This window comes from Sinocyclocheilus rhinocerous, unplaced genomic scaffold (assembly GCF_001515625.1).
Source record: "Sinocyclocheilus rhinocerous isolate Xijiao unplaced genomic scaffold, SAMN03320098_v1.1 scaffold2245, whole genome shotgun sequence".
NCBI classification, from domain to species: Eukaryota; Metazoa; Chordata; class Actinopteri; order Cypriniformes; family Cyprinidae; genus Sinocyclocheilus; species Sinocyclocheilus rhinocerous.
The window spans coordinates 490,711-506,257 of NW_015637544.1; the positions used below are offsets into that span (position 1 = coordinate 490,711).

At 36.7% G+C, this 15,547-nt stretch overlaps 2 protein-coding genes across 2 annotated transcripts in view; both read left to right on the forward strand.

Annotated features, from left to right (window-relative positions):
• The window catches only part of LOC107749031 (diacylglycerol kinase eta), an 80,452-nt gene extending 69,910 nt beyond the window's left edge, over positions 1 to 10,542 (forward strand). The window contains exons 26-27 of the mRNA XM_016564077.1: positions 2,576 to 2,706; positions 6,512 to 10,542. Of these exons, the coding sequence (XP_016419563.1) occupies positions 2,576 to 2,706; positions 6,512 to 6,598 (218 nt within the window). The 3' untranslated portion in view covers positions 6,599 to 10,542. The remainder of the gene's footprint in view (positions 1 to 2,575; positions 2,707 to 6,511) is intronic.
• Positions 10,543 to 11,332: 790 nt separating this feature from the next.
• LOC107749032 (A-kinase anchor protein 11) overlaps positions 11,333 to 15,547 on the forward strand; it is a 30,047-nt gene continuing 25,832 nt past the window's right edge. Inside the window, exon 1 of the mRNA XM_016564079.1 lies at positions 11,333 to 11,583. The gene's annotated coding sequence lies outside the window, so the exon portion shown is untranslated. The remainder of the gene's footprint in view (positions 11,584 to 15,547) is intronic.

Sequence of the window (15,547 nt, forward strand, 5' to 3'; positions counted from 1 at the left end):
ATTTGGCTGCATTAAAATACAGTATGTGAGCACAGAGAGACAAACAAATGTTAAAGGCAACAGACGCGATGACGTCATGAATATTCTAATTAGCGTATGACGTCATCTGGCGACATTTAGCGACTTTTCAAACTGGCTTTAGCTACTTTCTATTGAAAGAAGTTGGCAACACTGGTGCGGAGTGTGAAAGCTGAACAGTAGCGTGCTTGGGCTACTGCATGACAGATGGTGGCGCCGCTGCGATCATTTGCTCTTAAAATACTTCGTCATTTTTGGTCATATAGATAGGAGAAATGCATCTTTTGTATCTGTAAAGTTCGTGTGCTCTCAGAATAACAACGAAACGTTGTGCTTTTGTAAAATAATGAAAGCTAAAATGAACGACTACTAGTCGACCAGAAAAATCTTTACTTGAGGGCAGCCCTACTGCACATGTGCTACACGTGTAATGCCTAAAGGTGAAGTGTGTAATTCCTGTCACTGGCAGCACTGAACAGAAATGTATAAAATAATGATGCTTTTCCAAACAGGTGTCCAAAACACTCCTTCTTCCCAGATTCCCGCCAAACTGACAGTCCTGCCCCAAACTCATCCCATTTGTTGAAGCAGACATTGACTATTGAGCCACTCAAACAAACAGAGCAATGTTTGGAAAGTGTCATTAGGAATTCAACATAGAAAATTTTTAGTAGCCAGACATTTGACTTTCTTCATGAAGTCTGGTTTATATTGCAGCTCACCCTGGCCAGGACCATTTAGACAGGAAGAGACTGTCTGACATTTCAAAATGGTGAAAAACTCAAACAATTAAATTTTTTAGCCTCCAAAAATTTTCAACATTTATTTGTGTATGTATTAAAAATAATAAAAACAATAATAAAATATGCTGTATGTTTTACACATTATTATTACTAATATATGACCCTGGACCACACAACCAGTCATAAGGGTCAATTTTTCGAAATTAAGATTTATACATCATCTGAAAGCTGAATGAATAAGCTTTCCATTGATGTATGGTTTGTTACGATAGAACAATATTAGTCCGAGATACAACTATTTGAACATCTGGAATCTGAGGGTGCAAAAAAATCTAAATATTTAGAAAATTGCCTTTAAAGTTGTCCAAATGAAGTTCTTAGCAATGCATATTACTAATCAAAAAGTTTTGATATATTTACGGTAGGAAATTTACAAAATATCTTCATGGAACATGATCTTTACTTAATATCCTAATGATTTTTTGCCATAAAAGAAAAATTGATAATTTTGACCCATACAATTTATTTTTGGCTATTGCTACAAATATACCCGTGCTACTTATGACTGGTTTTGTGCTCCAGGGTCACATATAATAATATAATTTTTAAATGGAAAATGTGTATTTTACACATTAATATCATCCTTAATAATGCCAATAATAATAGTAAAAAATAAAAATATTAAAATATGCTTAATATACCCAAGATAATTTAGTTTTTATGTATGTTTTATGTTTTTCTTGATTTCATATTAGCAGGTGAAAAAACTCCATTTAAATTTTAGCCTCCAAAAATTGGCAAAATGTCAGTATTAGTATTATTATCAATGTATATTTTACACATTAATATCATCCTTAATAATGCTAATAATAATAATAGTAATAATGAAAATAAATAAATAAAAATATACTTAATGTACCAAGGATAATTTTGTTTTAGTTTGTAGTGTTTTTCTTGATTTTATATTAGAAGGTGAAAAAAGTCATTTCAAAACCTCCAAAAATGTGCAAAATATGTGTGTTATTATTATCAATCAATTCATTAATTAATTTTAATTAATAATAATAACAATAATACAAATATATTAGTGCAGATTTGATGGCACTAACTTCGAGCGACGAATTCTTCCTGGAGCTGTCTGCACTTAAAAAAAACAAAGTTACACACATCACCTTTAATCCTTGTTGAAACAGTCCAGATTCCTGAGGACAGTGCATACTTAGTACATACTACTCTGGTAGTGATGATGGCAAAGGGATCAAAGTAGGCTCTCCGCCTGTTTACAAAATATAATCCGTCATATTCTTTGACATTTTCAGGCGTGTTTAATGTCATAACAGATTTGCATACGTCCACACTCTTAAACTGAACGTAGTTTGGACCTGGCTTTGACGTGTACGTCTGCTGCGGGGATTTAACACGCCATCCACAACAACAGAGTGTTTTGGGACTTTAGGAGCGTTAGGTCGCACAGGCTTCAGCCTCCCATTCCCTCCTCCTCCTCCTTCTCCTCCTCTCTCTCCTGTCTCTGTGTCTGCTCTTAATGGGATGATGGTGGACGTGCCACTGTGATAACCTGCATGCCAGAAACACCTCCGGGTGTGCCAGTGACCTGTTTAACCCTCTCTTTGCCAGCTGCTGCCGCCACTTCTCTCTGTGTCTTCTCTTTCCTGTTTGATTTGATTTTGGTCCCCTTTTCCTTTTGTGGTTGTTTTTGACTTGTTCCTCCTCTCGGCCTGACCCTGTTTGCTTGTGTCCTGCGAGTGTACGGGGGTTGGACACTGAAGGGGGCTTCTCGCTCTGTACTTGTGTAGTTCAGAGGTGGGGCACTGAGGAGGTGGCCGCCTGGCTGGAGCAGCTCAGCTTGGGAGAATACAAAGAGACCTTCATCCGCCACGACATCCGCGGCTCCGAGCTCCTGCACCTGGAGAGGAGAGACCTCAAGGTATACACACAACCCCTTTCTGTGCCTCACGATGTCCCTCAGATCAACCGAAACGCTCTTTCTCTGTCCATCTCGCTCTTTGACTCTCACTCTGTCCTCTTACCTGTCACCCTGTTTGCTATTTTGTGCTGCACTGCTCTGCTTGGCTTCCTCTGTGCAAGTGTCGTTCGGGTCTCCGAATACTTACACGACTAACCACCTGACGCACCTGGGTTATTTTAAGTCGGCTAGGCTCTGAAGATGTGGTTGTGTGATGGGCAGCTGCATTTGTGTAGCTCATGAGTACAGTCAACATGTTTATGTGTGTGTGTGATTCGGGGAGCGCTTTGAGCAAATCAGGCCCTGTTTACACCTTCTAGGAACATGCGGAAATGATTGTGAGGGGAAGATCTCGAATTTCTTGAGTGCTTACGCTACCGTTCAAAAGTTTGGGGTCTGTGAGATTTTTAAAAGAAGTCTCTTGTGCTCACCAAGGCTGCATTTATTTGATCAAAATACAGTTAAAACTGTAATATTGTGAAATGCTATTACAATTTTTAAAAAATTAAAATTTTATATTTGAACATATGTGACTTTGGGCCACAGAACCAGTCATAAGGGCAATCTTTTGAAATTGAGATTTGTACATCATCTGAAAGCTGAATAAATAAGCTTTCCATTGATGTTAGGACAGGACAATATTTGGTTGAGATACAATTATTTGAAAATCTGGAATCTGAGGGTGCAAAAAAAACAAAATATTGAGAAAATCGCATTTAAAGCTGTCCAAATGAAGTTCTTAGCAATGCATATTACTAATCAAAAATTATGTTTTTATATATTTATGGTAGGAAAGTTACAAAATATCTTCATGGAACATGATCTTTACTTAATATCCTAATGATTTTTGGCATAAAAGAAAAATCGATAATTTTGACCCATACGATGTATTGTTGGTTATTGCTACAGATATACCCCAGTGACTTAAGACTGGGTTTGTGCTCCAGGGTCACATATTTTAAAATTGTATTTATTCCTGTGATTACTCCATTTTTACTGATTATTGATCACTCCATTACTCCAGTCTTTAGTGTCACATGATCCTTCAGAAATCGTTCTAATATGCTGATTTGGAGATCAAGAAATATTTCTGATTATTGTCAGTTGTGCTACTTAACATTTTTGTGGAAACCGTAATACTTTGAAATAGAAATCATTATAAATGTCTCTACTGTCAATTTTTTTTTAATCAGTTTTATGCATCCTTGCTGAATAAAAGTAAAAAAAAAAAAGGCTTACTGACCCCAAACTTTTGTTCAATAGTGTCACTAACTAACTATATCACAGTGTTACTGCATGTTGACAAGGTGGTATACAGTAAAAAAAAAAGTACAGAACATTATTCAACATTTTTGCCAGAAATGTGACGTTTCAATTGCATTATTTTGGTCGAGAAACAGTATTTCAGATGTGTTTCACATGATTTTCACACATTTATTCACTAAATGCATTATTTGTGTCATTGTATATGACAGTCGTTCTCAACTGGTGTCTCGTGACACAAACAGTGGCAGGTCTGAAATGCAAATTAAAAAATCATATAATAATGCATAGTGAGAATAGGAAATATCAACTTTGTAAGATAGGAGAAAACACCAGCAAAACCAGTACAGTTCTCAATAATATAATATAATATAATATGAGATATAAACAGGACCTCACTTATAGCTGTATAGTGGAGCTATGTTAAACAATGAAACTGTATATATATTAAACAGTTTAGCACAGTGATAGATCACTATAAACATCCTCGCCCAAAACTCAATGACGCTTTCATGTGTACTTGTTGAAGTAATAAATATATCATAATACATTCAATAAAGGTGCTATACATGCTCATGGATCACACCTCCCAGTGTTGAAGAATTACATAAAGGGTTGGTGAAAGCAGCTCAGTGTTGTGTAGTGAACATGTGTGAGATGCTCTGGTCACACTTATTATCACAAGCACTAGTGAACCTTGGACTGTGCCATTTTTACGCCTCTGTTATGTCCCCCCATTTCAAACGCCCCTGCCATTTATCTGGTGGTCTAACCTCATTCTGTCTTTAGGGATGTCCTCAAACATATTTTGAAAACTTATTTGGGACATAAATAGATCTGAGTGTTTCAGCTGTAAACCAATCAAGCTCAAATTCAGCAGTATTGTGACATTTGCCGTCACTGGATCAGCTGCATTGTTTTAACCCGAGGTTAACCTGGGTTGTTGTGTTTCCTTAACTATTGATCAACTGATATTGGTGTTGTAATGGCCGATGCTGATAGAAATATCTAGAGAGCAGAGTGGACGACGACCAATATAATGGCAATATATAATTAAAATAATAGCAAATGTAGTACACAAATTGCTTCAATGGAAACGTACTTTAACAAAATGAATCTGTAGCCTATTTTTTATCTGTGTAATGCCTCGTTTAGATTAGCCTGACTGCCACTAGATGTCACTTTTTCTGTGGCTTTATCTCAAACCTACTACACAGATGGTTTTATTACAGTTCGCTCAGGGAGACACCAGAGTCAGGAATTTCCATAATCATTTTAAATTGACAGTTTGACTGATTATCAGTTTAAAATGATTGTGGAAATGCCTGACTTTGATTGCACTTAAGTGTATGGTCAGTACTGCAAAACATACATTCAAGACTCCTATATATATATTTTAACTACAAATTAAATTAAAAATAGTCTTACTTAAAGGGTTAACTGTAGCATTCGCTTTTGCCAAAAAGTAGGGAAACTTCACCACCCATAATGCACTGGACTCGATACGACTGTCTGTGAGCAAAAACAATCTATACTTTTCACAAAAGCCCCAGAGCTGTCAGAAGTCCAGCGGATGATGCAGAATGAGGCATTTTACGTCATCCGTCTGACTTTTGCTATCAAATAAATGGAATGTCTCGGTGCGAGTGTCACACGGAGAAAGTGTACACATTGTTTATTTAACATTGTAATACAAAGCTGGTTGAAAATCAGCTTTACTCTTTAAGAAGTGTGAGTATTTTTTGTGTTTAAATGACCATTGTTAATTCATTAAGAGAAAATACAGATGTGACATTTTCTTCAATCAAATTGTATTGCGTGGGACATAAAATATTTAAGTGCTATTTTAATATGTGTTTTAATTTTTTTAATTACATTTGAACTTTATTTTAAGGTGTCTCTGTTACAATGTAGTTCAACAAATCAGTACGGAGTAATATTAAGTAAAACCTGTACTTACTATAGCAGGGTTCCTCAAATCTTGCCCTGGAGGGCCAATGCGCTGCAGAGTTTAGCTCCAACCCTGATCAAACTCACCTACCTGTGATTTTCTAATGATCCTGAAGACATTGATTAGCATGCTCAGGTGTGTTTGATTAGGGTTAGAGCTAAACTCTGCAGGAAAGTGGATCTTGTGGGCCAGATTTGAGGATCCCTGTACTATAGCTTTAGGGTTAGGTGCTTTAGGATTGGTTGCTTGTTATTATGCATAATTTGTAACGTGTGTAGCAAAGACACTAAAATAAAATGCTTTGAAAACACTTGGTTTAAACTTGGGTTAAACTGAAGCTTAGTTGGTGTATGGTATCAATAGTGCAATAAAAGTGTTTTATTCCGCAAAACAAAAATCCAAAAGAATCAAAGAGTAATTAAATGCAACAAGTAAAGAGTACAAAAATGCAACAACTTATACATAACTTTTTGACGTGAGCTGAACTCCTGAAGGTGTGAGCTCTGGAAACGCCTCGTTCTGAGTGCACTTCTGTTTGTCTGCTTCCTCTAGGATCTGGGGATCTCGAAGGTGGGTCATATGAAGAGAATTCTCCAGGGAACTAAGGACTTGGCCAAGAGTTCGATGGTGGACCTGTGAGAGACGTCAACACACATTCCGTTCGTGAGCGAAGAGGAGTTGAAGCGGGAGCTCCGGCGTGGGAAGTGCTTGGGTGTTGTGGATCTTTGTAGGAATAGCTTGTAGGAAAGCTAGGAATGTTTGTTTTGGTGCCAAAACGACAAGGATTTTGTCAGAGACTTTTAGCCCCATAGAAAAGCCATTCCTCACTTATCCCATCGACGGCACAATCAGGTATGCAATTCTCATCGCGCACGCGACCTCTGGCCTCTTTAAACAGATTCCAAATCAAGTAGCAGAACAGGACTTCCAAACCGAGAGGAGAGGAGCACACGGCCTCTGAGTAGCTCACTGGCTCTTTGCCTTGCGGTAGATGGCAACAATAGCAGGGCGATGTGATGTGTCAGCAATATTCTGCACTGTTTACATTTTAAGGAGATGGGAAAAAGTCTGCTGGTGTATCGCAATCAAACGGCAACCATCGCAGTGCGGCGGTGCAGTCCAGGAAAGGTCAAAAGGGGTTTCCTTCGCCAGTGACATACTGATGCATGGTATGCTTGCTATATTTGGATAGCTGTTTTACTGCATGATCTGCGTCTTGTTTTTTATTGTACAAACTAACACTTGAACAAGTTTTATATGAATTTAGTATGATGCCATTTGTTACTACTGAAGCATCCCTTTGGTCAAAGTAGACTGCTGATTTATTTCTATTTATCTGTCTGCATGGAAACCTTGTGTCAAAGCAGTGTCATGTGCCATATTTATTGTCATATGAGCTTTATTGGTAAGAAATGTTTTAATCTTGCAGTAGGACGTTAGGTAAGTCGGTGAAATAAGTACCAAAGAGAATGTCCCCTGGTTTTTAAAGCGAAAAGAACATTTCAAAAGTTTAATCCCCCCCCCCCAAATGTTTGAAATATTCATCGAAAATGGTCAAATCTGAAGTGGTTCGGAAAAACATGAACACCGCGACTCTTTGTAGCTTAAAGCATATTATTATACATTAGTTGAAATAAGACTTTTGAATAAGAAATTGCAGTTGACCTGCAACTTTACATAGTTGATATTTACTGAGTTCAGGAACCCAGTGCAAGTTTGATAGGATCATCTACATTTGGTTGGTGGCATTACAGGGTATAAGAGATTGTTTGTTAATATATGCACTGTATATTAAGTCTAAACTGTTAACTCCAGTTATGAGTAAAGCCTTTGTATAATAGAACGCTTACATGATATTATCAGATGACACATTTATTTGTGTATAGAGCACCATAACACCTTTGTGAATTATTCGGTTAAGTAATCGCCTTTACACGTTAAGTGCTGTTGTACTCTATGGAAGGTGCAATATTGTATTTCTTTTTGATACATTTCTTCTCTACAAAGCTTTATTATGTGAGCTTTTTCCATGGAAAACTAAAAAGATAAACTTCACACACTCCTCTTTTTTTCGGTTTTGGATTAAGGTGGACTTTGGGTCAGACAAAATCATGCCATGTTCTCTCCAAAATTCATAAATCTTCCATGAGCAAATTGTTGATCCTGTCTAACCGTGCTTCCAGGATAATTTGCTAGACGGCTGGATGTTTCCTCATACCGACTATAAAACTGTTGTGCCTCTATTTTTTCCGCAAAATGGAAAATTTCGAGCTCGGAGCTACACGTAGTTCTACATAAGCCAACCCGACCAACAGCGCACACGGGACTCATAACAGTGGATTTTAGGTTTATGTTATATTATAACGTTCCTCTAGAGGGTGTTCGATAACATCAAAGTAGCACTTGATATATATACAGAGCGAAAGTGAGTAGTGTCGGAAAAGATGTGGTGTTCCCAACCAAGAAATCCAATTCTACCCACAATTTACCTGAAGTGAGAATTCAAACAAATATGGAGGATGAGAACAGACCTGGAGGATGGGGTTTGGTCTGTTGGGTGGAACCGAATAGTTTTTAAAAAGAAAAATACACATTTGAAGAGTTCATTGAGAGTTTGGCATTATTATGAAACGATGGGATTAAAAACAAGACTGAATTCACGACAGCGTTCATTTATCATTAATAGATTATATTAGTGGTTCTCAACTGGTTTTGCTCCAGGATCTGGATTTTGCGATCAACATCTCATGGCGCCAAACAAGGAAATGTCCTTAAAAGTCATTAATATTACCATGAACTGACAATTTTGTGAATGCGCAAATAGTAAAAGTGTGATTTACACTTTTTATAGCTTGTGTGTTTGTTTTCTAAATGTCAGTGATGGTTTTATGCTCTCGGCAGCCAATAATTCACCACACAAAACACATTGTGGTCTGCACAAACCATGTTTATTCTTGTTGTAAGTGAACCCGTATTTAATGTAGTTTGGCCTTGTCCATATTGGCATCTGTGCAATACATCTAGCTTCCACCAAATGAAAGACAAACTTAATGCCGTCCAGTTTGATTGGGGGTGCATAATGCTGGATGTACAAAATGAAAAACGAGGAAAACAGTTTCTCCTGTCTTTTAAAAGTTGATAAGCCTATTTATAACTAGACACAACTATACAGTTAATTGCATTCTAGCTGCTGAGAACCACTGGCGTGTCCATGATAAAGGCACAACAGTGCAGCCTGCATTTTTCAGAAATCCATGTCATTTGTCCGTTGCGGTTTAATTGGCAACTTAATGTCTCTCACTTCCCGTCTTTTCTCAGTAGTGAGCACCTACTGAGGTTTCAGCGTCTGCCTGTAGGCATTTCAGGTTGGCTGTTTAATGGCAGGCCCATGTGAAATCTGCGCCAGCAGAACTCCGCAAAACCTCAAGTTTTACACATTCCCTTTCACTTGCGTATTCGTTTAGGAAATATTTGGGCCTTTCAACTACCACTCAGTCTCTGTATAACACATTATTCCTTTTTAAAATCCATTCACAGACATTTTCTCCAAAATCACCTGAGCTTAATAATAGGCAAGAGAACAAAACTAATCTGATAAACATTTGATCTGACAATCAAATGGTGCATTTATAGCAACTGTTTGCAGTTATATAATATCGAAACCTATGTGCACATACAGTACCTCCACGCATTCTGAAAAACGACTGAATGTAGGCCTACTGATATGCTTTTCAGATATGCATTTCTGAGTGCATTACAAAAGGTAATTTCCCCAACTAGCTTAACTCATGACCAAAGACACAAGAATGCTACAAAGCTCCCCGAAGCCTGGTTTAATTGGCCATACATGATCTCTGTTTGACAGGTGTAGCAGATCGACCTTGTATATGGTGCCTCTGTATAGTTCATTTGTTCACAACAGACTCAAATCACACAAGTGCAGTCTTCCTCTCATGCCACACTGAATACATGTGCACATGATCACATGAACCTCAGTTCAGTTCTCAAGCCACCACTGAGTGTTTTTCATTGGATTGTGAGTGACAGTGGGATTCGGCTTATCGATGATGGCGAACGTAAAGCTGTAAACTAACTGGTATTTCAAAAACAAATTCATTTGGGGAATTTGTAGAGCAAGGCAACATATCTTTGACATGATTTATATCCAGTTAAGAGAAGTGCGATGTGAGTTTCATTTGTTTACATTGTGTTTACAATGGCACAGTTTCATTTTTAAGACTACATGTATAGGTATATTTACAATACTTGCATATTTATTAAGGTTAAACAACTGACGTGTATGTGTTTTCACTATTGGGATATAATGTTACGGTAGTCACTTGTATTGATATCTGGATGATTTTGGTAAGTAGTAGCCTAGGTAATTTTTATGACTACTAAGTGACTGTTTTCTGTGCCTTTTTATCGTAGATGCATGGTTAACTATTTATTACAATATGAAGGTCACTGAGATGTGTATTTTTGTATCCTGATTAAATAAGTGTTTCGATTTTGATGTACATTTTGAGGTGGTAAAACGCTGCCAGTTGATATCTTCCTTCTTCAATAAAATTGAATGCATACACAGTACACTCTGTGTCTTGGATGTTTGACTTATTAATTTGATTTTGTCTTGTAAGTTTCATTAGATATGCATTAACACACCATAGAATTAACACATTGGAATAACAGACTATTATTTTTCAATAATGCTATATGACATTATAGTAGGGATTTTGTTTAGATCTGTGACAACATTATTATAAAAAACATTCATTACAATTGTGCTTAAAAAATATTAACCTCACACATATACCTCAGATCTGGAAACTGTACAGTAGATAGATAGATAGATAGATTTACATATTTTATATAGATTTACATAGTTTACAAATTATATATATATATATATATATATAAAATAGAGAGAGAGAACAGAATATTTTAATCATTTAATTTATTATTATATTATTACATAGACTCATGTTTGAGATAGAGACACATCTGGTAGAAAAATGAATGTGAGGAACCACAATAAGAGTAAAAATCAGATTTGAGTAAGAAACCCATTAATTTTATCCATAGACAAATTGATTTTCAGCAATAAAACATATCCACCCTGAGCTCGGAGTTAAGTGATGATATATGCTTCTGTAAAGGTGTGATTTATAGCTTAATTCCCAGTGCAGAACTACATTACCCATAATTCTGAAGAAAGTTCCACCAATCAGAGAAGCTGGTGTTACCATGGAAACAAAATTGCTGTAACTGACATGTCAAATTCTAAAAATAGACTTTGTTCTCATTAGGAAGCGAACTGTAAACTTCATCACAATTCTCTGGTAAATTCTTTAAATTGTTTCTATAGCCTGTTATTTTCGTTGTAATCCCCTCCAAGAAAACACGATATGTCAGAAATAATGTTAAAACAATAAAATACTACATTAAATTGTATTTATTTTATTTTGCAAGTTGATCATACTCCCATCATTGTCTCTGCGCTCAACTTCTCCCAGCCGCCGCTCTGGGTTTGATTACTCTCGCCTGCTCGTCTTGTTTTCATGAAATGAACGGACGTGAGAGCAGCTAGCTGCCCACTCACTGCACGGCTCTGTCACTACAAGGTGAGACGCGCCTCATTTTCATTTGTATGTCATTTTCCAGCATTCATCCCATATCGCAGAGTAGTTACAAACCCATCGAAGGGTGTCCAAGATGCGGATCACGACTGATGTTATCACAGGCCTGATGCTAATGCGCGAGCCAGCTGCGTCTGTAATGAAATCATCAGGCTTTAGCATTAACCACACAAAAACATATGTCTGATGATGCTTTTACGTGCATTGTTCGTAAATAAAATCTGCGATAATTCAGTCATAATGCCTATCCCGTGGCGATACCTGAAAATGAAAACAAATCATCGAACCAAAAATGACCGATAAGCATCAGATACGACATAAACATGATTGCAGATTAACTGACGTCGTGAAGAGCATCGAAACGTGTGTTATAAGAGTCAAATGGCGGATTGTCGTCGTGCTGTCAGAGCTGGAGAATTGTGATGGGTCGTATTTGAAGCATTATTGACAGTGTTGCAAATACTGAGTTTTAAAATCAGGGTGTTATTATGGCAAGGGATCCACATCATGTGCATTACATTTTGCACACAGCCACTCCCCTTTATAAGCTGGGAACAGCCAGTGATCTCATAAACATCTGTTGGTTTCAGGAAATCATTTGACCCTGCTGATGCTCACATGCAGCAGCCAGCGCCATCACTTGCTCATGTTGATGTCCTCTTTCTCATGAAGACGCCGCTGGGGTTCAGGCTTGCTGTAAATGTGCTCTTTTTGTTCTTAGAAAAAATGTTTACCTTTGCAGTCCCCACCCACACACAATCTGAAGTCAGCTATTTCAGCATTCAGGTGTGAACGCTTGTTTAGTCAGAAAGACTAGCTGGTTCAGTGCTGTGGAAATGCTCTGGTCCTGTCGAAATCAAGCTCTTCTGCTCCATCAAAGGCCTGCAACCAGTTGCAACACACCTCTTTAACACCTCTTGGGGGGATAGTTCCCCCCCAATACTTTTTATTTCTTCTTCTCCTCCATAATTTAGTCATGTTTCAAAAGTGTAAGACTTTCTTTCTTCTGCTGAAGAATGTTGGTAATCAAATCATTTTGGTTCCCATTGTGTTCCATTGCATGGCCTAAAAACAGATGTTTCCCCAAAATATCTTCTTTTCACCCCAAAATGAAAAGTCTGTCATCATTTACTCTCCCTCATGTTGTTCCAAACCTGCTTAAGTTTCTTTCTTTCTTCCACATGGTTGGTAACCAAAGAGTTCCTAGTAGCCATTGACTTACATAGTTTTTTTTTTTTAAGTCAATGGCTACCAGCAATGTTTGGTTATCAGCATTCTTCAAAATATCTTCTTATGAGTTTAACAGAAGAAAGAAACTCATACAGGTTTGGAACAATATGAGGGTGAATAAATGATGACAGAATTTTCATTTTGGGATGAACTATCCCTTTAAAGACTTAAAGAATGCCAATAATGCATTCAGTTGTATTGAAATAGAACATAAACATAGTGTGTTCTATATTTTTGTTGTTGTTGTTGTTTTTATCTTTTTACCTTGATTTCATGCAAATATCAGCAGACATCAGTTAAAAATCCTGTTCATTTTCTCCGTAAGGGAATTGATTTTTTTTAGCTGTTGTTGAAATCAGCAGTCTGCATATTATTTCAACTCTTTTATTTCTATATTAATAATGAAGATCTTTAAGTCAATTTTATGTTTATATTTAGTTTTGTATTTCTCCATTGATTTTCATTCAATTGTCTTTCACAATACTTCATGGGATTGTAGTTTTTTCCCTAATTAAAGCTGTTAAAGGGATAGTTCACCCAAAAATGAAAATTCATCGTGGTACGCACGCCGAATTCTGACACAGAAGAGAAGAAATTGTTGAACAAAGTTCTCTGATTTCATCAAAAATATCTTAATTTGTGTTCTGAAGATGATCGAAGGTCTTACGGGTTTGGAACAACATGAGGGTGAGCAATTAATGACAGAATTTTCATTTTTGGGTGAACTATCCCTTTAACTACACAGTCTGTTGTGTAGTGTTGTGATTCTCCTTGTGGCTGGTTTGGTTCATGACTTACAACTCTTTAATCAAGACCTTTTAAAATCCCTATGGGAAAAATGAGTGGGAAAAATACTTAGAAACCAAGGCCGCTGAAAAAGTAGGCATGCACTGTAGCACTCTAGTAAAAAACAAACATGCCATCAGTTCGTAGTCCTTGAACAAACGTATTTGTCAGGCCGTAAACAAATGGTGTATTATAATTAGACTGAGCAAGCATTCGGGGAGAGATTTCGTTCTGAGGCCTTAATAACCCACAACAACAGATGGATACACTCACCTAAACTGCTGCTCAAGAGCTAGCTATCTGCATGTGACACTTGCTACTTATTTATTTTTTTCTCTACTTTATCAGATTCTGTTTCGAATCCCTCTTTGCTTTTTCACGCACGCTTCTGCAGTGCACAGATAAGATCTCACTGCTCCTGCACACCGTTTCGGTTCAGGCTACGTGAGAAAGTGATAACAGCCTGACATTGGGCCGTCATATAGCCTAGACCTATATTTTTCAATCATTTTGGTCTACCGCACACACACAGATGGCCCAAGATAACTTGTAGGCTGTGTAACGCTAAAGGTGTGGATTGTTCAACTTTCACTGTTTAGGTAATTTTTAGTCTTCTCGTATTCACCCCTGTGTTTCTGTCTTACTGGAGCAGCTGGAACTCCCATATATTACCCATAAATCATGTGATAACCATAATCCAACTTAAAGGCATAGTTCACCCAAAAATAAAAATTCTGTCATCGTTTACTCCCCTTCATGTTGTTCCGAAACGCTTGTTCTTCTGCAGAGCACAACAAGACATTTTGTTTCATTTGTCCATATAATGAAGTCAATGGGTTCCAAAATCAGTATTACCTAAAAGTCATGATTTTTTTTGGATTTCATACTTTATTTACACTAGGTGTGTTTATATGCACTAATTTTCATCAATCAGATTTCCAATTATGAAAGTTCTGTTCATATGAACCCTTTACATTTGGTTTTCATATTTATACATGCATTATATGTGTTACAAATAAAATGTTTGTAGGCTCGTTCAGAACCGGCAAAAGCCAACGTGATAAATATACAGACATAAATGCTAGAAGAGCTTTTTTTAGTAAATACTGAGTAAATCAGAATAAGAATCCGAAGAGCTTTATTACCAAGTATGTTTACACACACAAGGAATTTGACTTGACGACAGGAGCTTCCAGTGCAGAAGAAAGTACAGACATAGTGCAGACATACATGGGAATACCACAGTAGGGATGGAATATAACACTAATATAAGAAAAAACTGAATTCAATAATGTACTATATACAGAATCGAAGTATAGGAAAAAATTGTAGTTTAAATAAATGTACAGATATGTTATAAATGTGCAGATATGTTATTTACAAAGTGTGCAGTTTACAAGTGTACAAATTTTGGATTCTGTGTATAAATATGTCAATTGTGATGCACGATGTATAATTATGATAGTTTAATTGTTCAGGCTGAATATAGCCTGCGGGAAAAAACTGTTCTTGTGCCTGGCTGTTCTTGTGGTCACTGCTCTGTAGTAGGCATGGGCCGGTATGAGATTTTGACGGTATGATAACCTTAAGCAAAAATATCACTGTATCACGGTATTGTCGTTACAGCTCTAAAATGTGTTATTTTTAAATGACTGGGAAAAAAAAAACATTTTTCGGCTGAACACAATATATTTTGAGCAAAATAGAGAATATTAGGAACAGTAGAATTTGTTTATTTTTTTCTTTGATTTGTTTCCTAAAAAGAAGAAAAAAAGTCTTTATTGAACCTAATCTGTAATTACAGTTATTTCATTTTAGTTATATAATTCATATACATATCATTTATATCATTTCATATCATTTATTTATTATACCTGATATACATAATTTGATTTAATAATAACCCAATTTGAAGCAAAAACAGAATGTTCTG